Source organism: Crocuta crocuta, unplaced genomic scaffold, assembly GCF_008692635.1.
Source record: "Crocuta crocuta isolate KB4526 unplaced genomic scaffold, BGI_CrCroc_1.0 scaffold70, whole genome shotgun sequence".
NCBI classification, from domain to species: domain Eukaryota; kingdom Metazoa; phylum Chordata; class Mammalia; order Carnivora; family Hyaenidae; genus Crocuta; species Crocuta crocuta.
The window spans coordinates 17,251,302-17,275,995 of record NW_027528417.1 but is presented as its reverse complement, the minus strand read 5'-3'; the positions used below and the strand labels follow the sequence as shown (position 1 = coordinate 17,275,995).

The 24,694-nt window shown below is 53.1% G+C and overlaps 4 protein-coding genes across 8 annotated transcripts; 3 read left to right on the top strand and 1 right to left on the bottom strand.

The window, feature by feature from the left end:
- Positions 1-217: 217 nt before the first annotated feature.
- POLR2H (RNA polymerase II, I and III subunit H) lies at positions 218-5,375 on the top strand. 3 transcript variants are annotated; one of them, XM_077754446.1, is made up of 6 exons: positions 218-270; positions 1,812-1,986; positions 2,959-3,042; positions 3,126-3,219; positions 3,773-3,856; positions 5,002-5,375. In XM_077754446.1, exons 2-6 carry the CDS (start codon positions 1,914-1,916, stop codon positions 5,117-5,119), a joined length of 453 nt encoding a protein of 150 aa, XP_077610572.1. In that variant the 5' UTR covers positions 218-270; positions 1,812-1,913; the 3' UTR covers positions 5,120-5,375. The 3 variants fall into 3 exon arrangements, with proteins under 3 accessions (XP_077610572.1, XP_077610573.1, XP_077610574.1); XM_077754447.1 differs by having other exon boundaries at positions 257-274; XM_077754448.1 differs by lacking the exon at positions 218-270 and adding an exon at positions 461-478.
- A 3,169-nt stretch (positions 5,376-8,544) lies between these two features.
- Positions 8,545-15,512, bottom strand: THPO (thrombopoietin). Of its 3 annotated transcripts, XM_077754443.1 has the most exons (7): positions 15,453-15,512; positions 13,779-13,824; positions 12,255-12,412; positions 11,899-12,026; positions 11,248-11,334; positions 9,660-9,827; positions 8,545-9,418 (listed from the first exon to the last, which is right to left on the bottom strand). In XM_077754443.1, the coding sequence occupies exons 3-7, from the start codon at positions 12,265-12,267 to the stop codon at positions 8,756-8,758; spliced, it is 1,059 nt and encodes a 352-aa protein (XP_077610569.1). In that variant the 5' UTR covers positions 12,268-12,412; positions 13,779-13,824; positions 15,453-15,512; the 3' UTR covers positions 8,545-8,755. The 3 variants fall into 3 exon arrangements, with proteins under 3 accessions (XP_077610569.1, XP_077610570.1, XP_077610571.1); XM_077754444.1 differs by lacking the exon at positions 15,453-15,512 and having other exon boundaries at positions 8,545-9,406; positions 13,779-13,964; XM_077754445.1 differs by lacking the exon at positions 15,453-15,512 and having other exon boundaries at positions 8,761-9,401; positions 13,779-13,964.
- Positions 13,345-17,820, top strand: LOC144223764 (chordin-like). The gene is made up of 9 exons (XM_077754576.1): positions 13,345-13,434; positions 15,420-15,503; positions 15,995-16,124; positions 16,275-16,403; positions 16,493-16,592; positions 16,716-16,803; positions 17,164-17,305; positions 17,421-17,561; positions 17,645-17,820. The coding sequence occupies exons 1-9, from the start codon at positions 13,345-13,347 to the stop codon at positions 17,818-17,820; spliced, it is 1,080 nt and encodes a 359-aa protein (XP_077610702.1).
- On the top strand, positions 17,788-24,379 carry LOC144223621 (chordin). The gene is made up of 14 exons (XM_077754442.1): positions 17,788-17,951; positions 18,101-18,207; positions 18,328-18,447; positions 19,631-19,787; positions 20,154-20,374; positions 20,835-20,948; positions 21,281-21,538; positions 21,621-21,714; positions 21,831-21,887; positions 22,167-22,270; positions 22,723-22,825; positions 23,263-23,417; positions 23,589-23,688; positions 23,917-24,379. The coding sequence occupies exons 1-14, from the start codon at positions 17,849-17,851 to the stop codon at positions 23,970-23,972; spliced, it is 1,749 nt and encodes a 582-aa protein (XP_077610568.1). The 5' UTR covers positions 17,788-17,848; the 3' UTR covers positions 23,973-24,379.
- The last annotated feature ends 315 nt before the right edge of the window (positions 24,380-24,694 follow it).

The following is a 24,694-nucleotide window of genomic DNA, read 5'->3' as shown; positions in this document are numbered from 1 at the left end:
GCTTCCAAGGGGAGCCCACAACAGCTGTGNCCCGCCGCGGGGGCCGGCCCATCCGGGCGGGGGTCTGCGTTGGGGCCGCCTCCGAGGCTCCCAGGAGGCGGCAGGGGGCGCTTGGAACTTGCTAGCCTGCGCCCCTTTTCGCAAAGGCCGGGAACTGAGAGGGGCAACTGGGGCCGGAGCGGGGGCGGGCCCGTCGGCACGTGGAAGGGCAGGGCCGGGTCCGCGGCGCCCAGTGCCGGGGGCAGGAGCAGTTGGAGACGTTGGGGCTCAGTAGGTCCGGGTGCCGGGGTCTGCAGAGCCGTTTAATCAGATTCTTTGGGCTCAATCTCTTAGGAGGGGCGCCCTCTCTTGCTTCTCCGGAGAGGGCAGACGGGCCTGGCAAGGTCCCTCTGCTCCGTCGAGGGTGAAAGCAAAGCTGGGGGGCCGGGGGGTGGGGACTCGATGGGAGACGCTAGGCCCAGAAGGCGGGAGTGAGGAGGTGATGCTCGGAACTGAGACCCTCGATCTCTCTCATCCCCTTTCTCCTCTGTCCCTTCCCCGCTGGCCCCCTAGGAAGTCGCACCTGGAGCAACCTGGCCTGTGGGGTGCACCAGGGTGGGGGTGGGGAGGGAAAGTGAAGGGCCGAAGCCAGAGGGAAGAGATGTCTAGGTGCGGGGAGGCCGCTCCTGGGAAGAGGGTGTGGGGGTACAGAGGTCGCTTTTTCTTGGCAGGGCCCAAGGAGAAACTCGAGTAGCTATTGACATCTCGTCACTCTGGGGGAACAGCCTGCTGGGGCTCTGCGTTCTGTATTAGGGTCTGAAGAAGGATAGAGCAGAGGGTGGGGTGAGCACAGAGTAGACCAACAGTGTAAGATAGTGTCAGGGGAGAGGCCCGGGCCCAGGAAACAGGCAGCGTGAGGGAGGAGGCAGGATCAGGATGAGGGGGCGTGTGGGAGGCAGAAGCAGTGCCCAGGAGGGAGGGCAGTGCCCAGGAAGGGGGCGATGTGAGAGGAAAGGACAGTATAAGGGAGGAGGTGGTATTCGTGGGAGAGGACAGCGTCAGGATGAAGGCGCACATAGATCAGCGTCTGGAGGGTGAAGGCAGTGGTGGGGCAACAGGCAGTACCAGGCGGAAGGGGCAGTGCTCAGAAGGAGAGCAGTGTGATGGGGTTAATGCCAGGCTGAAGAGGTCGTGTGGAAAAGATTAGGGCCCAGGGGAAGAGGGCAGTGGGAGGGAGGGTACCAGGGGAGGGGACAAGTGCAGGCTTTCCTCTTCCCTATAGTGACATCATGGCAAATTCCCAAACTGGACGAACCCGGCTCGGGTGACATCCAGCAGGGCCAAGTCTGTCCGGGCCAGGCTGGTGGGCCTCGGTGCCAGCTGGAGGGACTGGGCTCTGCGCAGTGCAGGGTCAGCGCGCTGGGGGCGGCGTTCTGTTCCGCCTGCTCTCCGCGCGGACTGTGCCCACGGCGGGCACGCGGACCAGCATGGTAGGGCTAGTGTCAGGGTTCTCTGGGCCAAGGATCAAGGTCCCTGGCTGGGGTAGGCTCCCATGCATTCTAGTGTTCCCAACCCGGACTCTCAAGAGGGCGCAGTAGAGCCTCATCAGGGAGCGAGAAACCGCGCCGCCACGGCCGGAGGGGGGACTAATCGTGTCCCCGCCCTAGGGCGGAGTTATATGGCCCTGAGACCCGCCCTAAAGCCTGAGGACTCTCGGAAGCAATCGTTCGGGGCGGAAGTTAGGAAGCCCCGAGAGCCGGGCGGCGGAAGTGTCGGCGTTACCGCTTGTCCGCACGCATGCGTTATTCTAGTCCCTTGCTGCCACTCTGTAGGTGCTGTCTTTCCCTCTCTCTTACTCCACGCGAGGGAAAGCGCGTACACCTTAGTCGTGGTAGCGGTCTCAGCCACTCCGCTACTCTCGCGGCTATTCCACCATGGCGGGCATTCTGTTTGAGGATATTTTTGATGTGAAAGACATTGACCCGGAGGGCAAGAAGTTTGACCGAGGTAAGTGAGGTGTACGTAGGGGCGGTTTAGGAGAAGGGGCTAACCTCCTCGGGGACACGCCCCTGGGCCCCTTGTTCACTCAACCCACGTGGCCTTACCCTACCGGCAGTTCCTGATCGAGGACTCTCCCTCAGGAAACATTTTATAGTTGGGAAAACGGAGACTCCGAACTCTGCCTGGCTTGACATAGACTGTGCCCTGTGCCTGGCTGGCCTTTTCTCATGGTGTTGATAAACTCCTGGGCATCTTTCTAATGGCTCCTCACTCTGAGCTGGGCGCTGTATCGTGCACCTTACACACATTTTGTCCTACCTATTCCTTTCAAGAGCCTCCATGAGGTAGGTGGTGTCTCCGAGAAGTTAAGTAACCTACCCAAGTCTACACTGTGAGCAATGGGACTTCAGAGCTTGTATTCTTGTACTGTCCTAAGAATCTTTAGGCTTTTTTTGTGACGTTCTTCTTTAGTTAGAATTGACTGCTTGCTATACACCTCTTTATTCTGTTATTAATCAGCAATTATTGAATTGCTCCTCCTTGATGTCTCTTCCTTTGCCTGGAGACTGGGATGTTCTTCAAGACAAACACCGGTTCATACAGTCCCCATAATCCACTCAGCACAGCACCTGGCACAGAAAGACAAAGCCTTTGGATGAATGAATAACTTGCCCAAAGTCAGGTTGTTTCTTAATCACCTAGGCAGGCCTAGAGCCTGGATATTGTTTATTGCCAGAGGACCTTTGATTTTTTTTTTTTTCCTGGGATTCTGTCCCATTTGCCATAGTTTTCTTCCCTTTTGTTCTGGCATATCAGGTTCTGATGCAGTCTGCACTTCTCTGAGAGCATATGAGAGGCTAGTGGATGCAAACTGGGTTAGACCGAGTGTTAATTACATATGATCCCCCAAAGTGGGGTCTGTAGAGTCTGCCAGGACCTGGCAATTACCTATGCCACTCTTTCTCTGCTTCCCTCCAGTGTCTCGACTACATTGTGAGAGTGAATCTTTCAAGATGGACCTAATCTTAGATGTAAACATTCAGATTTACCCTGTAGACTTGGGTAAGTATTGAACACAGACAATAGCTGGAACCGTTTTGACATTTCAGCTGTTCTTCACTCTCAGATATTGCCATTATTTTCAGGAGACAAATTCCGGTTGGTCATAGCCAGTACCTTATATGAAGATGGTACCCTGGATGACGGTGAATACAATCCTACAGATGATAGGCCTTCCAGGTGAGGAAGTGAAGAAGGGAGTACTTGAAATATACCTGAGGACTAAGTAGATAAGTAGTATGGGATATTTGATTTGTGGAATAAATGATTATCAGCAGAATCTTAGTAACCTTAAGGAAATTGCTGTGCTTAAGAATTCAAACAACCAGGTGTTTATGCAGAGCAGTGTTTATATGCTTGTGGGTTGTAGCTTATTGATGGCTAAGGGAATCAATCACTTAGACCACCGAGTGACCTAAGCTGGGTGTGGGCCTTGTATTTTGGGAGGGAGTTTGGTGTGATAGAAAAGTTTTGGGAGTTCCACTGAGTTCAAATCTCAGCCTTACCGCTTATTTGTTGAATAACCTAACCTCTTTCAGCCTCAGTTTTCTCATCAGTAAAGTACGGATGGTCCTGCTTTGCTCTTTGGGTTGCTGTGAGGACTAAATGGCATTGTATCTGGAAAACGCCCGTTGTTATAATGTTGACATTTAGTTACCAGTTACCATTTTTAAATGGCCTCTTATTATTGTTAACTACTTTTACGAATAACCTTGGCACTATTGTTCCACAGGGCTGACCAATTTGAGTATGTAATGTATGGGAAAGTATACAGGATTGAGGGAGACGAAACTTCTACTGAAGCCGCAACACGTCTGTAAGTTCCATGGTCTTGTGAGAACCCTTGTACCCCTACCTTGGTCCGTTCTCATGTTTCCTATGTTGGGTCTCTCTCCCCAAGCACCTCAGACCTAGGCAAAACCCAGAAGGAGACTGTTCTGGGGACAGTTTCCAGTCTGAAATGTAGATTGCTCACTTGGCCCTTTGTCAGGACCTCAGGGCCCAGGGGTCCAAATGAGAAACCGATGATCTTGCTATGTGAAGTGCAAAGGAAGGTTGCTTCCCCAGGAACTAAATGCAGCATTAAGTGATTAAACTGCTAGGCTTTTTTTGTTTTTGTTTATTTGTGTGTGTGTTTTGCTAGTCTGCAATCCAATCCCTAGTTCTTTGGTTTCCCTGCCCAACTATTTTTTCTGTTCTTTAAAATCTTATTAAAACAATATGTGCTCTTTGTAAGCAATTTGAAAAGCAGACAAGTAATGTGAAGAAGCAAAAAAAAAAAAAAAAAAGTCACCTATAATTCTATACTCAAAGGAAACCTTTTACACAAACATTTTTGAGTATTCTAGGTTTTTTCCTGTGTACTTTTTTCTTTGAGATCATGTTGTTTATTACAATGTTTTCTTCTGCTCTTTTTTTTTTTTTTTTAAGTCTTGTTTATTTATTTTTGAGAGAGAGTGCAAGTGGGGAAGGAGCAGAGAGAGAGAGGGAGAAACAGAATCCCAAGCAGGCTCCGTGCCGTCAGCGCAGAGCCCAGAGTGCATCTCCAGCTCATGAACCATGAGATCATAACCTGAGCCGAGACCCAAGAGTTGGATGCTTAACCAACTGAGCCATTCAGGCACCCCTTCTTGTTCTCTTTTTGCTTTAAGTTATGTAAAGCAGGTTTCCCCATGTCAGTTTAAGGCTTTTCCTAAACATTTTAATAAGCATAACATTCCAGTAAATGGATATATCTTAATTCATTTGATCATTTCCATTACTCTGGGCATGTAGCATTTTCCACCTTTGTTGATATCAGGAATAATGCCGTGCACATATCTGTGCATTCATTTTTGTCTGAATTTTGGTTCCTAATGACAAAACACTAGAAGGGTACCTCTCTTTCTTAAGCTGGGATGGAGAGCCACGGGGTGACTGCTCCAGAGCTTAGACTCATGGGACGGGGGCCTTCCGTTTCAGCTCTGCCTACGTGTCCTATGGGGGCCTGCTCATGAGGCTGCAGGGTGATGCCAACAACCTGCATGGATTTGAAGTGGATTCCAGAGTTTATCTGCTGATGAAGAAACTGGCCTTCTGAAGCACCCAGGAAGCCAACCTTGCTGCTTAGTCACTTAGGGCTGGGACATTCATTCATTCAAGCCCGAGGAGCAGTTATTGTTGACCACCTGTTCAGGAAGGGCTGTCTGTCTGCCCCCTGTGGGTGCATCTTTAGGTGGTCTGGACTCCATGGGAAACTTGCCTGTGAAAGACCCAATGGGAGAGCTTAAAATGGATCAGAAGTTGTTTTGTGTGTGTATGATTTTTAAATTAAACTTTACTTTTTCAGACTCGTTTTCCGCTGCGCCCTTAAAAAAAAATCTTTTCCATTTACCCTAAAGTCATTTTTTCCACTTTGCCTATGGTATATTATATTTCTGGCCCACAGCCAGATGATCACGTGTCACTTTAGGCTCTCTCCCAGCCTTTTGGTGTCTGGGTTTAGGGTTATCTCAGCCTCCTGGCTAACTACCCCATTTATCCTCCAAAGTGATTTTCTGTTTGGGAGAGTGTTGTGCTTTTGGCTCCTGAGGGCACCCCAACCCCGGAAGATACCACCCATTTGGCATAGAATTTTGAATTGGCAAGGAGCCTTGCTTGTGTCCTTCCAACACTTTGAGTCTCTTAGGAAGTCAGATCACGTTGATTTAAATGAGTCACTTGCGTATCCTGGAAATGTTCATCATTTTTGTGGAAGCTTTGGGTGGAAGCTTTTAGATACAGGCATGGGACATGCCTAGGAAGAGAATAGGAAGAACAGATCTGGTGGTTATAGGAACAGGTGGGGGAGCTAGGTGCCTGCTCTACATTGCATCGGTGGCCTGGAGGGAGGGTGAGTGGTGGGGGTTCTCACCAGTGACGCCGAACAGGCAGCTGCTGCACAGACCAGTGAGGTGGACGAGGCGGCAATACCAATGAGGCTGGCAGCCCAGCACCAGTCCCAAGACAATGGAGCAGCCTGATGGCAGTCACTAACTTAAACTGGGCGAAAACAAAATTGAGGAAGTGGTGATGCTTGTCGAAGCTCTCCAGCATATGAGCTGGCTTTTCAGCGTGGCATTTGAGGTCTCTGAGAAAGTGTACTGGACTCATTTCCCCTGGGAAATTCAGGGTAACCACCCAGAAAGATAGTGAGTGTGTATTAGGCACTTTTCTCTTTTGATCTCCTGGTTTTGCCTTGGGAGCTGGTCCCCCTGCTGGGATGCCTGGGGTATTTCCTTCCCTATCATTTTCAGGTCTTTACATGAGGTGTTAGAAATAGTATTTAGGGAAATGGGTTGAAAATGGATGGCCTCTGCAGGGGGGAGGAAAAGGTGTTTTGCTTTACTATGGGTGTGGGGGGGGTAAAAGGTGCAGTGGGGGTTGGAATGAATTTTTATGGACTCCTAGAACTTTTACATGGAGTCCGATTTTAGGTGTTGGAGAAGGCTGGATTTAGGCTAGAGTGGGAAAACTTCATTACCAATAATGGTTTGTGGGGTAGCATAGCAGACTATCCTGGCCATCCCGGGGTAGCAGAAGAGAGAACTGGCATGCAGTTGAATAGAAAGAGTATTCTGGTTGTCACAGTGTTTTGCTTTTGTGTAAAGGGAAGAAGGGATATAATCAGTCTGACAATATTTTGGGAAGGGTAGTTTCTCAATGGGGACAGATTAGTTCACATTGGAGAAGCCCACAAGTTATTTACATTTGCCCTAAATTAAGTCCAATGCCGATACTGGATGCCTGGAACTTCCTGGCTATATACTTTTGCAGTTTTGCCATCCTTGTCTCTCATGCGACTGTGCTGAGAACCCTTATTAAGCCTTCGCCTTTGGTCCTTTCGGCATATCTTGTCCCAGGTGCTGACTCTTTCATGTGCCAGAAAGTTCTTCATTTCAATCATTATATTTAATCTAGGTTAGTATTTCAGTAAATTACAGTTTCCACTTAACCGTTCCCTTGACTGCATGCTGGAATTGGTAGTGTGGATGAACTATTCTCTCCCGTGCAAAAACTGACATCATCCGAGATGTGGACACTTTTGAGCTTTGTGCATTTGTTGATTCCTTCTCCATGGCAACTGTCCTATCCATGATGGGAGAGAAGGACACCTGGAGGTGTCTAAGTTCGTCACCCCTCCGAGAGCTTTTGGTTTTCTACTCAGAACTCTTTTAATTGTTGGTCTGTGTACTCTCTCAAGACTTGGAAATCTTTCCTGATAAATAGAATCACGGAATGATCTGTTGGACAGTACACCACACTGGGGGCTGTATGGGCTCTAGTCAGCCTAAGGTTTCTTTTCTTGCTCACAGGCTGTGTAAGTATTGAGAAAATGCCTGGCTTCTCTGAGCCTCAGTGTCATCATCTGCAAACTAGAGGTGATAATTCCAAGGTGATAGAGTTGTGCGAGCTGTATAAAAGCTAACATATGTAAGGTTCCTGGCACGCTGGCTTTCATTTCTTCTATTTTGGAATACCTTTAGTGATCCTGGGGTGTCTGTGGCAGTATTTGGAACTCTGCATTCCTGGCTCTTTTACCTACATGGTAGTCTTTCCTCTCCATTGGGGAGTTGGGGGGAGGGAAGAGGAAAAAGCTGCTGTTAGTTTTCCTACAGGAGCCTCTGGAGGTAATGTTGACCTTTGCAATGGAGTTTTTGTTTTGGGCAATAATAAACCTTTTCAGAGGCGCCACAGCGGCATTTATTTGCAAGGCCCCATAAGCCTGGCTTCTCTAGAGAATCCTTGGCAGAGTTCATGATGGTCACATAGGGCAGCTTATTAGATACCATGTGCTTCTGGGATTGGGAAATGAGCCTTCAACTTGTACTTGTCCCTCCCGCTGTGTGAGCCCTAGGAGACTGACTCTTGCCACTTCCTGCACTTCCCCCTGACCTCCACAGGAGGGAGGCAGGAACCCGTGCCTGGCGAAGCTTCCTGCTGAGCTGCTGAAGCTCTCCCTGTTTGCTCAGCTGTCACATCCAGGTTTTGTCTTGACTCAACTGTCTGCACAGCCTTACCTGGGGTGTGAGGCTCTCCAAGGCTTCCTGTTAACTTTTTGGGAGGGGAGGGAAGGGGGACAGCTATTACCCCCTGAGAAGAACATCTCTTTCCTTTGCTTTTCTGTTAGCTTTTGGGTGTTCTTATTTATCTTTTATTTATATAGGCTCAGTTTTGTTGATTATGTAGAGATGGTCTTTCTGAGAGACAGCTTCTCATTCATTTTTCAAGAGTAAGGATCTCCGAAGAAAAGGAGATCAGAGCCCCATTGAGAATGATAGTAAAGGGGATAAAGACACTACTAACCTTAGTTCTGAATTTAAAAAAATCAAAGCTCTTTTTTTCTCTGTTTTCTGACATAAGGTTAGTCTCTACCTCTGTTCAGAAGCCAGGCCAGACCAGCCCTTTGCATAATTACCGTATGAAAAAGAGCATGTAGAGAATTAGTAAGCTGTAAATTTGTGCAGAAAATAGACCAAAGATAACTAGATGCTCTAGTGAATGTTATTGATAGCTTAAAAAAATAGCTTCTGAAGTTTTACATTATACAGTGAAAAATGATCCCCTTTTGTGTCCTGCGTATCCCCCTTTAGCAGGGCTTTGGGTTTCAGGTGCAAGCAGGAAATCTGGTATAACTTGACTCCCAGGGCCTCCCCTCTGGGTAAGGGAACTTTACATGGGAGACAGTGCCAGTACCTTACTCCTCCCGAGTCAGATTCTGGAAGTGACGGTGGGATGCAGTTAGGAGAGGACTGGTAGAGTTGGGTGTGACAGAGGGGTCAGGAAGTAGAGGCTGGAGCCGGACCGGGGGAGTGGGGGAGGGAAGTGAAGGAGAGAAGAGTGTGTATTGCCCAGTAGGAGGATGGGTTGGGGAAGGAGAATATCCAGGCCAGAGGTCGGGTGGCATGGAGCCCATGTCTGAAGTCCCTGAAGGGATGTCTGGGGCTCCTAGGGCCCTGGGTGAGGGTCCAGGAAAGAGTCCAAGAGCTCCAATCACAGGTGCATGTGTCCTGTTCAGGTGTCCGGGGATTTGGTCTAGGGACCTGGAGGTTTGGTTCAGCCGACCAGGAATCTTGGCTCTGAATCCCTGCAGCCTCTTCAGAAGTCCAAGGCCAGTAGTTCTGGCTGAGAAACTGGAGTTTGTCTCCAAAAATCCAGAAGTCCTGTTTGGGAGCTTGTGCAGTGTGAGGAAGAGAGAGGTATTTCTTGGGCCAGCTGTAGTGGGCAGGGCCTGCTTGGCACAGAGAGTGGGCCCTACTACAATCAGCAGGAAGCGCACCTTTCCTCGGAGCAGTTGTTGGAAGGTCAGGAATATGGCATTGGGGTCCTTGTGAGCTGTGGTCCTGCCCTGTGGAGGAAGCTGAGGGCAGAGGATGGGCCTGAGGCCAGAGGCCTGGGCCAGGTATCATGTCTCTCTTGTCTACAGGGAAAGATAAGGTACCAGCACCCAGACTTTATGGCTCGGAGAAAGCGCTCCTTAATAGGTCAGCTCTGCTACTCTCATGATTCCCAGAATTCTCCTTTCTTCCCTCAGGTCTTCCAAGGGGGCTAGTTCAGAAAAGGACAGTGTCTGTAGTCCCCTTGGCTCAGGAGTTACTTACCTGGGTTCCTAGGAGGCCCTGCAGGGCCCCGAGGAGGAGGCGGACCTGTCCAGAAAGCTGTCCTAGGAGGGATGAGAGGCAGGTGGGTCCCAGTTGTCCCCGGGCTGCCATTACTGCCTCCAGCAGAAGGGTCGTGGCTCCCAGAACGTCCTGTGTCTTGGTCTGCTCCTGCAAAAGAGATGGAAGGGAGAAGCGGCCTGCTTCAAAGGGCATGCTAATAATGGGTGGGGAGCCCGAAGGAGTAGCCAGGGGAATGAATCATAGGAGCTGAGAACTGGACAGGACCAAGGTCCCACCCAGCACAGGAATTCCTTCAGAGTCTCCCGACAATTGGTCATCAGCCTCTACTTGAATAGCTCCAGTGTCCAGAGTTATNTCATGACCTAAGCGAAAGTCGGACGCTTAACCGACTAAGCCACCCAGGCGCCCCTGATTTTTATAAGTTTTACATTAAAAACTTAATGTAGAGATAAGGCCATCACATAGATCATAAAGATGAGGGAAAGGGGCTTACTGATAAATGGCAGAAACAGCGCAAGGGATCCCTAGGAATGGCCCTTCGTTCCTGGCCCAGTCCCCCTAGAAGACCTGAGGAAAGAAAGGGGATTCTAGGGATCTTGAGGATAGAAGAGCTGATTTTGCAAGGCGTGCTCCCTCCCAGGAGGTTTCCGGAGCCTCGGACTAAAGCACTTCCAGCGATACCACAAGACTACCACCATTTCCCTCCTCCACACTAATCAGACTGCTCCCCAACCCCCACCCCCCCGTTTTTTAAGCCATTCCTCACATAGCCCGTTTTCTAACCTCTCACTATTCAGGTTGCTTCTTCCTTCTGGACACATGCTAGTTTAATATGGTCCCTCTGGTCCCTCTGAATAAATTAGCATGTGTCTTGAGGAGGTACCCAGTCCAGTACCGTTAAGTGCAGTCCACTTATTGTTTTTTAGGAATATTTCCACAATGTGGATGCTAGACATCTAAAGCCACCTAGAATCACTAGCTTTTAAAATAGCTGTTACATGCTGAGTTTGAGGTCAACTCCGTCCTCCCAGATCTTTTTCATAGTAAGTTTTAGGGCTAGAAGTTTATATAAATGAAGTGGGGGCATTGTGGCCTGGAAGTTGGAATAGGACTTTACTCACTTTGAGTAGATGTACAGTTTTATATATATATCTGTTAAGTTTTACCTTGTTTTTGACCTAGTCTTTCAACAAGTTGAATCTTGATTCTGTCTTTTGTTATTTTAGCTGAGCTTCCTAGTTTTGTGTCATCCGAGGATGACAGATCAGACTTACTTCTTCATGCCAACTTAAGAAGGTTGCATGGGAATAGGTCAAGGCATGGCCATAAGCGACTTCTATCCAGTTTTACTTGGTGTTCAGCTTTGAATCTATTTTAACATACTGGGACTGTAAATCATCCTGTCCAGAGGATACCATCATAGTAGAAAGTAGATTAGGTTAGGGTGGCCAAGCTGAAGGTGAGATATTTTTAGGGAGCTCAAGAGTTTTGAAGAATCCGTGGGAAGCAGTACAAAACTGATGAAGACAGAATTTAGGGAAACCAGAGGAAAGAAGGACTTTCTTACCTTCTGGGTTTTCCATTCTCCCAGGGTAAAGTCCACAGCAGGCAGCAGGACAGGTGTAGACAAAGGGTTAACGTCTGGGCACTGGCTCTGTTGAAAAAGATTGGTGGTGGGGCGCCTGGGTGGCTCAGTCAGTTAAGATTCTGACTTCAGCTCAGGTCATGATCTCACGGTTTGTGGGTTCGGTTTGTGGCTTTGAGCTCCGCGTCGGGCTCTGTGCTGACAGCTAGCTCAGAGCCTGGAGCCTGCTTCGGATTCTGTGTCTCCCTCTCTCTCTGACCCTCCCTGCTCATGCTGTCTCTCGCTCTCTCTCTCTTTCTCAGAAATAAATAAAACATTAAAAAAAAAAAGAAAAAGATCAGTGGTGGTGGCGGCAAGGTGGAAAAGGGAGCTCAAATAAAGTGGGGGTTGGGGTATGGTGACCTGATGACCAAGAGAGGCTTCCATGAGCGATATATATCCAGACTAGAGCTTTTAAAATAGGCTAGATTGCAAATCATAATCCTTGTCAAGGAGTGGTGATTGGGAGGTGGTGGTCTTACCAAAGATAATATGGGAAGAACAATGATTGGATCATGGAGTGAGAGGCAGTGACGGGAGTAAGGGTGTGTAAGCAGTTAATGGGTAGAGGGGTGAGTGCTGGGAGATTCTCACCAATCTGCTGTGAAGGACATGGGAGTCACGAAGCAGTTTATTTAGGAGACGGGGGTCACAGGCTGGAGGAGCTGGGAGGCACAGATCCAGTCTTGCAGTTAGGAGAAACATGACCACGAGGAGCAGCTCTTAGATGAGGAGAAGCGAGGTTGAAAAAGAAGAAATCATTGTTAGGTGGTGGTCCAGGAATTCCCCTTTAAGACCCAGACCTGAAATCCAGGGAATTTGCCTTTCAGAAGCCTTATTGCTGGGAGATTGGGTTCCCTCAGCCCTCCACCCCTGCAGCACATCTCCTTTCTCTTTCCTCTCTAACCATGTTCTTGATTTGGCCCTAGGCCCCTCAACTGTGTTCTTACCAGTCAGCTCCATTCTGGCCACGCTGTCTGGTTGGAGTGGCTCCCTGGTTGGGGCCTCTCCCCTGAATCCTTCCTGGGGCCATGGAGGCGGCTTGGGCTCTTGCACTTCTTGCACTGTGGGGCACAGGTGGGCTGAGGAGGAGGGTCTGGAATCTATCCTGCAAGTGACAGAAATAATGAACATTTAATCAGGTGTCAAGGAAAAGACTTCCTGGCTGGTGGGGGAGCAGCTGCTGGGAGGGCGTGAGATGCCAACCAGCCTAGAACTGTTAGAGTTCTGACTGCTCCCAGGTTTCCTTGTGAGTACAACATAGGGCTCCTCCTTTTTGTCAGGGTTCCTCGGTGATTCTGCTGTGGGGCTGGTGCCCCTGCCCCCTGCTGAGAGCAGGACAGAATCTGTACACACACACACACACACACACACATACACACACACACACACACCCCCCTTACATCTTAACTGGCTTCAAATTCTGAGCAACCTTGATTGTTTGGTTGGAGAAAAATCTAGGACAGGGAGGGGGAATAGAAGTATTGTGGCATAAGCCCTGGAGAAGAGATTGGAAAGCAGGATACAGGGTCAAGGTGAGGAGCTAGCAAACAGTGCAGTGTGTTGAGGGGTAGCTTGGGGAGTGGGGCTGAGGAGGGGAGTTAAGTGAAAACCAAACTGGACTACTAGGCATAGGGGATTACAAGATTATGAGAAGGTGGTATGGGAGCAATGAACCTCTCATTCCCTTTCCATTTACCTCCACCCAAAAACCTCTTGGAGTTTTTCTTTACATTCCCAGTTCTGAAATACTGGGTTATCCAAGGTGAAGAGATGGGCTAACAGTCTTGGGACTTGACACCTGAGGCAAGTTGCCAAGGAATGGGCACCTACTGAGTGAGGTACCGACCTTACATGGCTTACCTTGCCTTGGACACCCACCGTATCCATCTCATAGCCCATATCTTCCTCCCTGCCCCCTTTGCAGAGCCCTTCCAGTTCCTTTGCAGGACCCCCCACATGGCCTCCTCCTTCTTTGACGAGTTGTGCAAAGAGGCCTGCACCTGATTCAATATTGGGATTTCCTGTAGGTCTGTCAACATGCGTGAGCCCTCCTCCCATTACCCTCTTCTTCGGCCCAGCTTCCCCAGTCCCACGATTCGGAACTTAGAGCTAACTGGGAATGGCTGGGTAAGAATGGGGACTGGGCCTGTGTCCAGCTTGATGCGATGTGCCCTAAGCCCTAAATGTGCCACCTTTCTTATTTTCTCCCAGGGCACGTGTCCCCTTTCCTTAGGGCCCACCAGGACAGTGCTATATTTCTCCAAGTTTGTGATCAGTCCCTCAGAACCCAGCTCCCCACCCCCTACCCCTGCTCTGTCCTGCTCCTCCCATTCTGGGAAGGCTACACTCTTCTCGACAAAGGTCAGTGCCTGTAGGTTCCAGTTTGCCTGCCCCTCCCCCAGCTGAGAGCCCAATTCCTCTCTCCTGTCCTTCCTACCCTCACTTAACTCCAAACCCTGCTTGCCACTCACCGGGTGGAGAAGGGCTCCAGGACCCAGGTGCACAGCAGGCAGCGCTCTGGGGAGCAGATGGGTAGGAGAACATGTAGTGTTGGGGCACAGCCCCTCCACAGCAGTAGGGTCACACGCCTGCCCAGGCCACTTCTGCCCAATCAGAGAGCAGGGAGCTACCAGACACTGGCGAAGGCCCCCGGAAGTGACGCCTTCTCCTCCCACCCACACTGAACATGGAGCCCCTGCCTGGACCATGGTCCACTAGCCGGACCCGGCTCTTCCACCCACGCACACCACAGAGAGGATTTGAACAGAGGGATCCATCTTTTTCTAGGAGCTGGGAAACCTGGGACCTGGGAAGGAGATGAGAGGGGAACAGGGTGTTTTTTCTAGGAGGAATCTGGCAGGACATTTTTGTTCCTGGGGAAGAGTCACAAAGGTCTGGTTCTGGTTTTAGATATACTGGTGGGTTTTTCAGTTCCTGACTGGCTAAATTTCTTTTCACCTGCTGCTGAAATCCAGTAGGGCTCTTGCTTTTCTGCTTTTCTCTCCTATAACCCCCTAGGGGTTGTGTCTTAGTTCCCTTTTCCCAGTGGGAATGTGGGTATTGCCCGTTTTAGAGAATGACCCTGTAATTGGTCAGTGTTATGGGGAAAGGGTTTGGACAATTTGAGAGGACTGCAAGGTGAGGAGGTGAGGGCTGTTTGTGGTGGGGGGTGGGGGTGTATGAGGCTGGGCTCAGGGCCCAGTGGCTCAGACAGCGAAGGCCATTCACCTCTGTGCCCAAGCTCCCCTGCACTTGCCCTGTCTCTCCCCCCCTTCCATCCCCTACCACTCCATATGTGACAAGAGGAATAACCAGGCCCATGTGTCCCTGTCTTAGGAAAGACAGCTGCTGAACCTCCCCCGCAAATACCTCCTGCTGGCCCCCCTCTTCCTTTGGCCCTGGCTCTAGTTCCTTTGCTTTCCCCTCAATCCCAGTCTCCTCACAGTCTCCGTCCCCGTCCCCGGGGGCCTCCTGGCCTGACCTTGTTCCCATCACCCCCCACCTCAGCTCTTCCCCTTCTGCTCCTCCTCCCAAGGATGGGGCTGTCAGCTAAGGAGTATGGCCTAGATCCCGGAATTCTCCGGTTCAGCCAGATGAGATGCCTCCCAAGATTAGGAAGGAGGGTGCTGGGGTGGTTGGGAGGACGGTGGGTGAATGGGGTGTGGGAGGGGACAGGGAGGCAGTCATGACCAGGAAACCAAGACAAAGGAGGTTGGGGGTGGGGTGGAGAGGAGAGGGTTCCCCCGCTGAAGGGGTGAAGGAAGAAGGCTGGGGATGAGGATGGTTAGACGGGCCTCCAGACAGGTTACTGGGAGGGAAACACTGTCACCGGACAGAAATGGGACTCTGAAATGGGACTTCCTGGGGAACAGTAGAGTGAGGAGAGACCTCAGAGAAGAAGTGGGGGCACAGGCTAGACAGGGAGTGTGGGTAGTGTGGGGTCTGAGAGGTGCTGTGGGCCCACAGTAGGGGAGATCAGTTGATGGGCCTTTGGTGCACGTTGTCATCCTTAAAAGACAAGTCTTCATCCTTCCGGCAGTTACCGAGTACTAGCCCAGTGGCCGGCCCAGGCCTCAGGCCCAGTCTCTGCCCCTCCCTGGCCTGNCGGGAAGGTCTATGCCTTGGACGAGACGTGGCACCCGGACCTGGGGGAGCCCTTCGGGGTGATGCGCTGCGTGCTGTGCGCCTGTGAGGCGGTGAGTGGACCGAACGGCCGTGGCCGGGGCCCTTGCGGGTGGGGAACGCTCGCGTCCCGGGATGTCGGAGTGGGCTGGGAGCTGCTGAGGATAAAGAAGCGAGTCTGCAGATATATGTGTATACACACACACACACACACACACACACACACACACACACACACATACATTTGGGGAAGTGCCCCCTTCAAGTCTCAGGTGTTGACTGTTACTGATCACCCACTACGTGTCAGGCGCTTTGCCAACGGTTTCGTCTGTTACTCACTTAAATCCTAGAACAACCATGCTAGCTACACATTATTATTTCCAGATAGGGACCCTAAGGCCCAGAGAGGTGAAACAAATTGTCTAGGGTCACGCAGCTTGTAAAAAGAGTGGTCTGACTCTATGGGGTGACCTTGCTCTGGTCCATTGACTCTCCCCTGCTAGCTCTCGGTCTCCCCCATTGGCGTCTTGCACTCACTTGGTTTTCGCATCTTCTCCGCGAGCAGCCTCAGTGGGGTCGCCGCTCGAGGGGCCCTGGCAGGGTCAGCTGCAAGAACATCAAGCCCGAGTGCCCAACCCTGGCCTGCGTGCAGCCGCGTCAGTTGCCGGGACACTGCTGCCAGACCTGCCCCCAGGGTAAGGCCGGCTCCGCGGTGAGGGGAGGGCAGCAGGGCAGTGACACTTGGTCCTGAGCCACACGGTTGGATGGGGCGGATGGAGCAGAGGAAACACCCGACTGCCCTCTCAGTGCCCAGATGAAGCCCGTGTTTCCCACTCCCGGGTTAGAACGCAGCGCTCCGGAGAGGCAGCCCACGGGCCTGGCCTTTGAATATCCGCGGGATCCAGAGCACCGCAGCTACAGCGACCACGGGGAGCCAGGTTCTGAGGATCGGTCGCGTGGAGAGGGCCACACGGGTAGGTAGGGTCCAGCCAGGACTTGGGGTTGTGACTGGGGCTGGGCTGCCCCAGTGGGTGACGATACTAGGGACATCTTTTCCTCACAGACTTCGTGGCGCTGCTGACAGGGCCGAGGTCGCAGGCCGTGGCTCGGGCCCGAGTGTCTCTGCTGCGCTCTAGCTTGCGTTTCTCCATCTCCTACAGGCAGTGAGAAAGGGGAAGGTGGGAGGAGGGGCCAGCTGGGGACTGGGGAAGGAGAGTTGGGAGAGGCTGGAGGAGCTGCTCCTGGCCAAGGCTCAGAACCCATACTCACCAGACCCTCATTCCCAGGCTAGACCGCCCTACTCGGATCCGCTTCTCAGACTCCACTGGCAGCGTCCTGTTTGAACACCCTGCGGCCCCCAGTCAAGATGGCCTGGTGAGATGATGCCATTTATGAGTGCTTATCCAGTCTGGGCGCTATGCTGAGGGCGTGCTCTGCATTGCTTCCTTTGGTCCTCACAACAGCCCAGTGAGAGGAAGGCACTGACATTATGATGCCCATTTTACAGATGAGGGAACTGAGGCTCAGTAGCAGAATGTGATTTGCTCAAGGTCACACAGCTAGTAAGTGGTTGAGCCAGGATTCGGACCCCAGCCTCTGGCTCCAAAGCCCCTTCTTAAGCTTCCTAGGAGGGCTTGAGGGCTCCTTCATCTTCCTTCCTCACCAGAGCTGGGCCTCTCAGCTGGCCTGTTTTGCATAGTGTCTGAGTAGGGCCTTCTTGTCTCTCTGCTCCAGGTCTGTGGGGTGTGGCGGGCAGTGCCTCGGTTGTCTCTGCGGCTCCTTAGGGCAGAACAGCTACATGTGGCACTTGTGACACCCACTAATCCTTCAGGGGAGATCTGGGGGCCTCTCATCCGGCACCGGGCCCTGGCTGCAGGTGAGGGGAGTGAATGGCCCCTGGACATGAACTTCTGAGTCTTCTCTATCCCCAGGAGTGGCGTGGGGTGAAGAGGGGACTTTCTGATGGGTTCTCATGGTCTTCCCTCCCCCAGAGACCTTCAGTGCCATTCTGACTCTGGAAGGCCCCCCACAGCCTGGCACAGGGGGCATCACCCTCCTCACTCTCAGTGACACAGAGGACTCCTTGCATTTTTTGCTGCTCTTCCGTGGGCTACTGGAACCCAGAAGTGGGGGTAAGTGGGATGGGGCAGGGCATGGGAGGAGAGTAGGCAGGGCACTTGTCTCTCCGAGGCATCCACATGTATGGCTGTTGCAGGGCCGGCCCAGGTTCCCTTGCGGCTCCAGATTCTACACGAGGGGCAGCTGCTGCGAGAGCTCCAGGCCAATGCCTCAGTCCAGGTGAGTGAGGGTCTGGCTCTTGCTGCCACCTGTGCTGGTCACTTGTTGCCCCCACCATACTTTGCCCTCTCTCCAGGAGCCAGGCTTTGCTGAGGTGCTGCCCAACCTGACAGCCCAGGAGATGGACTGGCTGGTGCTGGGGGAGCTGAAGATGGCCCTGGAGAGGGCAGGGGGGCCAGGGCTGCGCATCAGTGGACACATTGCTGCCAGGCAGAGCTGCGATGGTGAGGCAGGGTGGGGCCTGGCATCCCAGGGAACACACAACCAAGAGGCACAAGACAGGTGGCCAGGGTGGGTATGGGAGGAACCCTGAGGGCTGGGCATATGAATGGCTGTAGGACAAGCCCACCTACTGCCTTTTGCCCCTCTGCAGTCCTGCAAAGTGTCCTTTGCGGGGCCGATGCCCTGATCCCGGTTCAGACGGGTGCAGCCGGCTCAGCCAGCCTGACGCTACTAGGAAATGGCTCTCTGATCTACCAGGTAAGAGGGGGCTGCAGGAGGGGAGAGGGCAGCAGGGTGTGGTAGGGCTTTGGCCTGCATGGTTCAGGCCCCAGGCCTTTTCTGCTGCTCCAGTTTGCCCTCCCCAACCCTGCCCACCAGGTACAGGTGGTGGGTACAGGCAGTGAGGTGGTGGCCATGACACTGGAGACCAAGCCTCAGCGGAGGAACCAGCGTACCGTCCTGTGCCGCATGGCTGGAGTCCAGTCCGGAGGACACACAGTAAGTACTTCAGGCGGAGCCAGGTCACAGGGCCCACGCAGCAGAGTTAACAGGGCAGGGGTGGGGGAAGCCAGGCTGGATGAGCAGAGATATTCAGAATCATTCACTCACCAACAGATTCTCATTGACACATTGATTCACTGGAAATATTTTCAGTGAGCCTTAGGCTAGAGACTGGAATACAAAGAAAATCAGATGTGGCCCCTGTCCTCAGAAAAGCTCACATCAAATGAGAGGAGAATTTGGACAGGGAGCTCACATAATTATAAATGTGGTAGCAATGGCTGCCACTTAGTGAACGCTTCTTCTCCTTTTTTTATAGTTAACATTTTTAAATTTTTAAAGAAGTTTTTTTTTTTTATTAAATATTTTTATTTATTCCCAGGAGAGAGAGAGAGAGCGTGAGCAGGGGAGGGTCAGAGAGAGAGGGAGACACAGACTCCGAAATAGGCTCCAGGCTCTGAGCTGGCAGTCAGCACAGAGCCCGACGCGGGGCTCGAACCCACGAACCGCGAGATCACGACCCAAGCGAAAGTCGGACGCTTAACCGACTAAGCCACCCAGGCGCCCCAAGAAGTTTTTGAAAATTTTTAAATTTATTTTGAGAGTGAGAGAGAGCAGGAGAGGGGCAGAGAGAGGGAGACAAAATCCTGTTGGCATGGAGTCCAGTGCAGGGCTTGATGTGGGTTTGACCTGGGGCTCGAGGTAGGGCTTGTAGCAGGGCCTGACATGGGGCTCATAGTGGGCTGGACGTAGGGCTCAAACTCATAAACCATGAGATCGTGAGCTGAGCTGAACCCAAGAGTCAGAGACTTAAATAACTGAGCCACCTAGGCGCCCTTCACTGAGCCTCTATACGTGCTACATACTGCACTGGTTGCCTTACTTATATTATTTTTGGTCCTTACAGTTCCCACTTTATAGATAATGAAGGGAAGGATCAGACAGGTTAAATAACTCCTCAAGATTGTTACATAGGTAGGAAGTGGCAGAGAAGGGACTTGAACCTGGGCTTGCAAGGTTCTTGTCCAGTGTTATGCATGCCTAGAAGTGTGTTGGGTGTAACAAAACATGGAAGACATTCAGAATCTTGGACTTATGTGACAGCTGAGGAGGGGTTCATCTGGAATCTGGCAGACTGAAGCTAGAGCATCTAAGTCTAGCATCCTCCCCTGTCCCCCAGGCTGTGGGTGTCTGCCCTGGACTGGGTGCCCGAGGGGCTCATATGCTGCTGCAGAATGAGCTGTTCCTTAATGTGGGCACCAAGGACTTCCCAGATGGAGAACTGAGGGGGCATGTGGCTTCCCTGCCCTATAGTGGACACAGCACCCGCCATGACAGTGAGTGCCCTGGGATCTGCCTGCCCTTTGGTGTCCTGCAATCTATGACTCCAGCATGTGAGCATAGTGCCAGGGGGCCAGAGCCTGGTGTGTCTTTCGCTGTGCCTGAGCTCCAGGTTGGCATCTGGGGAGGGTGGGGATGCATAGTGTGGCCCCTGCTGGGAGACCTTCTCTGTTGCCGTGGTGCAGGGGTCTAAAACTTGCTGCCTGCCTCCCCCTCTGCCCAGCCCCGGGCCTAGGGACAGCACCTGCCAATTTGTGGAATGCATGTTCGGGGAGATCGGGGACTTGGGGAATACCGGGATGAAGTGAGTGGCTGCTCTAGGCCACCTTTTCATCTGTCACCTCTCCTCTGTCTGGATCCAGCACTGCCCGTGCCCCTGGCAGGAGCCCTGGTGTTGCCCCCTGTGCAGAGCCAGGCAGCAGGACATGCCTGGCTCTCCCTGGACACCCACTGTCACCTGCACTATGAAGTGCTGCTGGCTGGGCTTGGTGGCTCAGAACAGGGCACAGTCACTGCCCACCTCCTAGGGCCTCCTGGAATGCCAGGGCCCCGGCGGCTGCTGAAGGGATTCTATGGCCCAGAGGTGAGGACATGATGGTGGAGGCAGGTTTGAAAATATCTGCTTTTTAGCACGAAGGGCTGTGTGGGCCTGTGGCAGGGAAAGCAGAGAGCAGGAAGCCTGGTATGGCAGAACTGACATGGGCTCGGGAGTCAGACAGACCTGGGTATGAATCTGACTCAGCCTTCTGTTATCCATTCTCCTTCCTGTGTCCTTCTCTGATGGGATCTCTTGGCTAGTATGTAACATCCTAGACCTCCACAGGAGCGGTGGGATGGAGCAAAACCCTTCAAACGGGATGGGCTGCCATGGACTTTGAGTCAGAGAGACCTGGCTTTCTGAGCTCCCCACCACCACTAATGGGCTCCACTTCCTTGAAGACTTTATTTAACCTCCCTGTGTCTCGGTTTCTCATCTGTGACTTACGAGGGGTAGGCGCAGGCCTAGAATGCCTTTTTCCCATCCCTCATCCCGGCTCTTACAGGCCCAGGGCGTGGTGAAGGACCTGGAGCCTGAGCTGCTGCGGCACCTGGCACAGGGCACTGCCTCCCTGCTGATCACCACCAAGGGTAGCCCGCACGGGGAGCTCCGGGGGCAGGTAGGAAGGCGTGTGGGCCAGTTGGGGATGGTTCGGAGTTGAGCAGCACTGTGTGCTCTTGCCTGAGTCACTTGCTCTCTCTGAGCCCTGGGGTGGTAGTATCGCATTCCCTGCTGATTGGGAGGATAAAACCAGACAAGGTACATGATGAGGCTGGCAGCAGACCACCGTGTCTCTGATCGTTGGGGTGACTGCTGGCGCTAATAGCATCCTCCTGCGACCCAGGGGTGCTCCGGGCGCGAGGTGTCTGGGGCAGGCGGGCTGGCCTGGCCGAGGCTGGTGGAGACGCGAGGGGGAGCCCGGGCGCAGCCTCAACTCGCCTCTCCTCCCAGGTGCACATCGCCAACCAATGCGAGGTGGGCGGCCTGCGCCTGGCGGCCGCGGGGGCCGAGGGAGCGTGGGCGCCGGACTCAGCGGCGCTGCCCGCGCTACCGGCCGTGCTTGGCCAGGACGCCCCCGTGCCGGCCAAACCCGGCGGCCCCGGGCGGCCGCGAGACCCCAACACGTGCTATTTCGAGGGGCAGCAGCGCCCCCATGGGGCTCGCTGGGCGCCAAACTACGACCCACTCTGCTCACTTTGCACCTGTCAGGTAGGACGCCCCCGCGGAAGGGCGCACTGGGGTCTGGATTCTGGGGCGAGGGTCCCAGCCAACCACCCCCGCCTCTCTGCAGAGACGCACAGTGATTTGTGACCCCGTGGTGTGCACGCCGCCCAAGTGTCCCAGCCCAGTGCAGGCACCGGATCAGTGCTGTCCTGTGTGCCCAGGTGAGTGTCTTGTTCCAGTGGAGGGGGTAGTGGAAGGTCCACTGTGGGGGATGAGGCCTCTAGGGAGGGAAGGGGGGCCATCATCCTCTGCCTTCAGTATTTCTTTGGCTCCACAGAGAAACAAGATGTCAGAGACCTGTCCGCACTGTCACGGACCAGAGACCCTGGAGAGGGTGAGCTGGAAGTCTGTGTGCAGGGGTGGGAAGTCCAGAGGAGCTGCTGGGTGGGACCAGGAGGGGGGCAAAAGGGTGAGAATATGTGGGGGGAGTGGGGGGAGACTCAAGGGCACAGGTTCCAAATGATACCTGAAGGCTTTGTTAGAGTCACTGGTCCACAAATGGGCCCTGGTATTAGACTAGTATGGGTTCGGCCTGAGACTCCAGCCTTGATTGTGGGCCCAGCCAATGAGCTCAATGCTCATGCCAGCTGGGCACTGTCCCCCCAACCCCCAGGCTGCTATTTTGATGGTGACCGGAGCTGGCGGGCAGCGGGTACCCGGTGGCATCCTGTCGTGCCCCCCTTTGGCTTAATTAAATGTGCTGTCTGCACCTGCAAGGTATGGCTGCCCAATCCTCTCTGGTGCCATAACCCAGCAGGGTCTGCAGAGATGGGGAGGGGGCTGCCAGAGGGGGAAGCCCAGCCTTTTTGAGGGAGGCTCAAGGATTACAACACTGAAAAGTCCTTTGAGCTTTGAGAATCAGCTTCTTGCAGGAAAAGGGAAGGGCTGACGTGGGTGTGAATTCTGGCTCTGCCAGCTGACTAGCTCCATATAGCTCTGGCACTTTCTGTACCTCCTCAAGCTTCCCTTTCCGCTCCTATAAGCAGATATGATAGCAGCTACATTGCGGGGCTACGATGAGCATTTGAGTTCAGGTAGATAAAGCACCAGCCCAGGGCCTCTGAGTGAAAGGCCATGGAAATATGACATTTGAGGGATGGAAAAGGAGAGGGAGGAAGCAGGAGGCTCCCCTTCCTTTCTGACACCCCTCCCTCAATGGATCCCTACAGGGGGGCACTGGAGAGGTGCACTGTGAGAAGGTGCAGTGTCCTCGGCTGGCCTGTGCCCAGCCTGTCCGTGCCAACCCCACTGACTGCTGCAAACAGTGTCCAGGTGAGGGGGGTGGGCACTGAGGCCTCTTGGGGCAGTTGAGGTGCTTCACTGCCTTGTCCTGGGTGAGGGGATGCATGGTGAAGGTGGATGGAAGGAACTTCTTAGCTAATTCAACGTTCACTGAGCACTGCTCAGTGCCTAGCCTGGAGCTAGGGCTCTAAACGCATTGGAAAGAAGGTGCATGTGTTTATTAGTGGGCAATGATGGGTTCCAGTTCCTGCCCTTCCCTCCCTCCCTATCTCCGACCCACCCACTCACCCATCCATCCATCCATCCATCCATCCATCCATCCATCCATCCATCCTCTCATCCAAATTTGTCACCTACTAAGTGCCAGAAACTGCTAGGTGTTGGCGATTCAAAGACAAATAAAACCTGGGTGGCCCTTAAAGAGCTCACATCTGCTGATCTCTTCCTCCCTCCCTCCCTCCCAACAGTGGGGTCAGGGGCCCACCCCCAATTGGGGGACCCCATGCAGGCCGATGGGCCCCGGGGCTGCCGTTTTGCAGGGCAGTGGTTCCCAGAGAGCCAGAGCTGGCACCCCTCGGTGCCTCCCTTTGGGGAGATGAGCTGTATCACCTGCAGATGTGGAGTAAGTGGGGAGTGGGCTCTGTGTGAGGTGGGCAGTGGGGGGCCTGGCCTGGAGTGGGGAGACCTTTCCAGGGAGGATAGGCTCCTGGGAGTGGGCTTCCCTAAGGAGGATGAAGGCTGCTGTTCCCCTGTGCTTCTGGGTACCCTCAAAACCTACTGTGTTCTGCACCAGGCAGGGGTGCCCCACTGTGAACGGGATGATTGTTCACTGTCACTGCCCTGTGGTCCAGGGAAGGAGAGTCGCTGCTGTTCCCACTGCACACCCCGGCGATGTAAGTGAGGTGTCTGCATGCAGGGTGCCCGGGGAGGGAAGGGGGCACCTGCTGCCTGCCAGTAGCAGCGCCATCTACTTCACTGGTGACTGAGTCACACCGCTTGTGTGTGCTGACTTGTTTGAAAGTTCTGACCTTTCTGGGCCCAGAACAGAGACACTCAGCTGTGTCCTCCATGCCACCCAATTTCCTCTCTCTTCCTCCAAAATGTATCCCCTTTGTCTCCAGCAGCCCTGGAGACCAGGACAGTTCCAGAGCTGGAGAAAGAAGCTGAAGGCTCCTAGGAGGCAGCCAGAAGGCCACATGACCAAGAGGACGGGCCTGGGCTGGGGGAAGGAGTGGTGCCAAGGGCCCTGCGTTCTCCTGTGGGAAATCAAGTGCCTTCGGCTCCTCTTTTCTGCCTCTTCTCCCTCCCCCCACTACCTCTGGGAACCACAATTCCACAAGGGGAAGGGGCAGCCAGGGCAGACTGAGGCCACGGCCACTCTGACTCCTGCCAGGTCACCCTCCAGCCTCTGCCTTAGAAGCCCAACCCCTTTCTTTCTGTACATAATGTCACTGGCTTATTGGGATTTTTAATTTATCCTCACTCAGCACCAAGGGTCCCTCCACTTCACTCCTGCTGCCCCTGAGCTGAGCAGAGTCATTATTGGAGATTTTTGTATTTATTAAAACTTTTTGTTTTTCAGTCTCAGGGCTAAAAGTTGTTTCTTTGTGGCCAGGGACCTGAGTGGGTCCCAGTGGAGAAGGTCTGAGAGTGGGAGCCCTGGCTCCGGGGGCTTCCTTCTGAGCCTTGGGGAATGCGAGGAGACCTGGAGAAGGAGCGGGGAGGCGTAGCTGTTGGCTGGCATTCTGGAATTCTGCAGAGGGGCCTGGCACTGTCACTGAGATGGACCAGAGCCTCAAGAACTCAGGCAACCTGAAGCAGGATTTAGACACAAGTGTGGTTTCCACTGGTCTACTCATGGTTGGCATTTTGCTGACCCTATGTTTTTTTTTTTTAAAG

Coding starts and splice junctions, on each gene's coding strand:
- POLR2H (XM_077754446.1), top strand. CDS start 1,914: ATGGCGGGCATTCTGTTTGAGGATATTTTTGATGTGAAAGACATTGAC. Junction 3,043..3,125: donor GATTTACCCTGTAGACTTGG/GTAAGTATTGAA, acceptor CATTATTTTCAG/GAGACAAATTCCGGTTGGTC. Junction 3,220..3,772: donor ACAGATGATAGGCCTTCCAG/GTGAGGAAGTGA, acceptor ATTGTTCCACAG/GGCTGACCAATTTGAGTATG.
- THPO (XM_077754443.1), bottom strand. Junction 11,335..11,898: donor ATGTCCTTCACAGCAGATTG/GTGAGAATCTCC, acceptor CTTTTTCAACAG/AGCCAGTGCCCAGACGTTAA. Junction 9,419..9,659: donor AGGGCCTCCTAGGAACCCAG/GTAAGTAACTCC, acceptor CTCTGCCCTCAG/CTTCCTCCACAGGGCAGGAC.
- LOC144223764 (XM_077754576.1), top strand. CDS start 13,345: ATGCGTGAGCCCTCCTCCCATTACCCTCTTCTTCGGCCCAGCTTCCCC. Junction 16,125..16,274: donor CTGCCAGACCTGCCCCCAGG/GTAAGGCCGGCT, acceptor CTCCCGGGTTAG/AACGCAGCGCTCCGGAGAGG. Junction 17,562..17,644: donor ACTGGAACCCAGAAGTGGGG/GTAAGTGGGATG, acceptor TGGCTGTTGCAG/GGCCGGCCCAGGTTCCCTTG.
- LOC144223621 (XM_077754442.1), top strand. CDS start 17,849: ATGGACTGGCTGGTGCTGGGGGAGCTGAAGATGGCCCTGGAGAGGGCA. Junction 20,949..21,280: donor ACGGGGAGCTCCGGGGGCAG/GTAGGAAGGCGT, acceptor CTCTCCTCCCAG/GTGCACATCGCCAACCAATG. Junction 23,689..23,916: donor CCACTGCACACCCCGGCGAT/GTAAGTGAGGTG, acceptor CTTTGTCTCCAG/CAGCCCTGGAGACCAGGACA.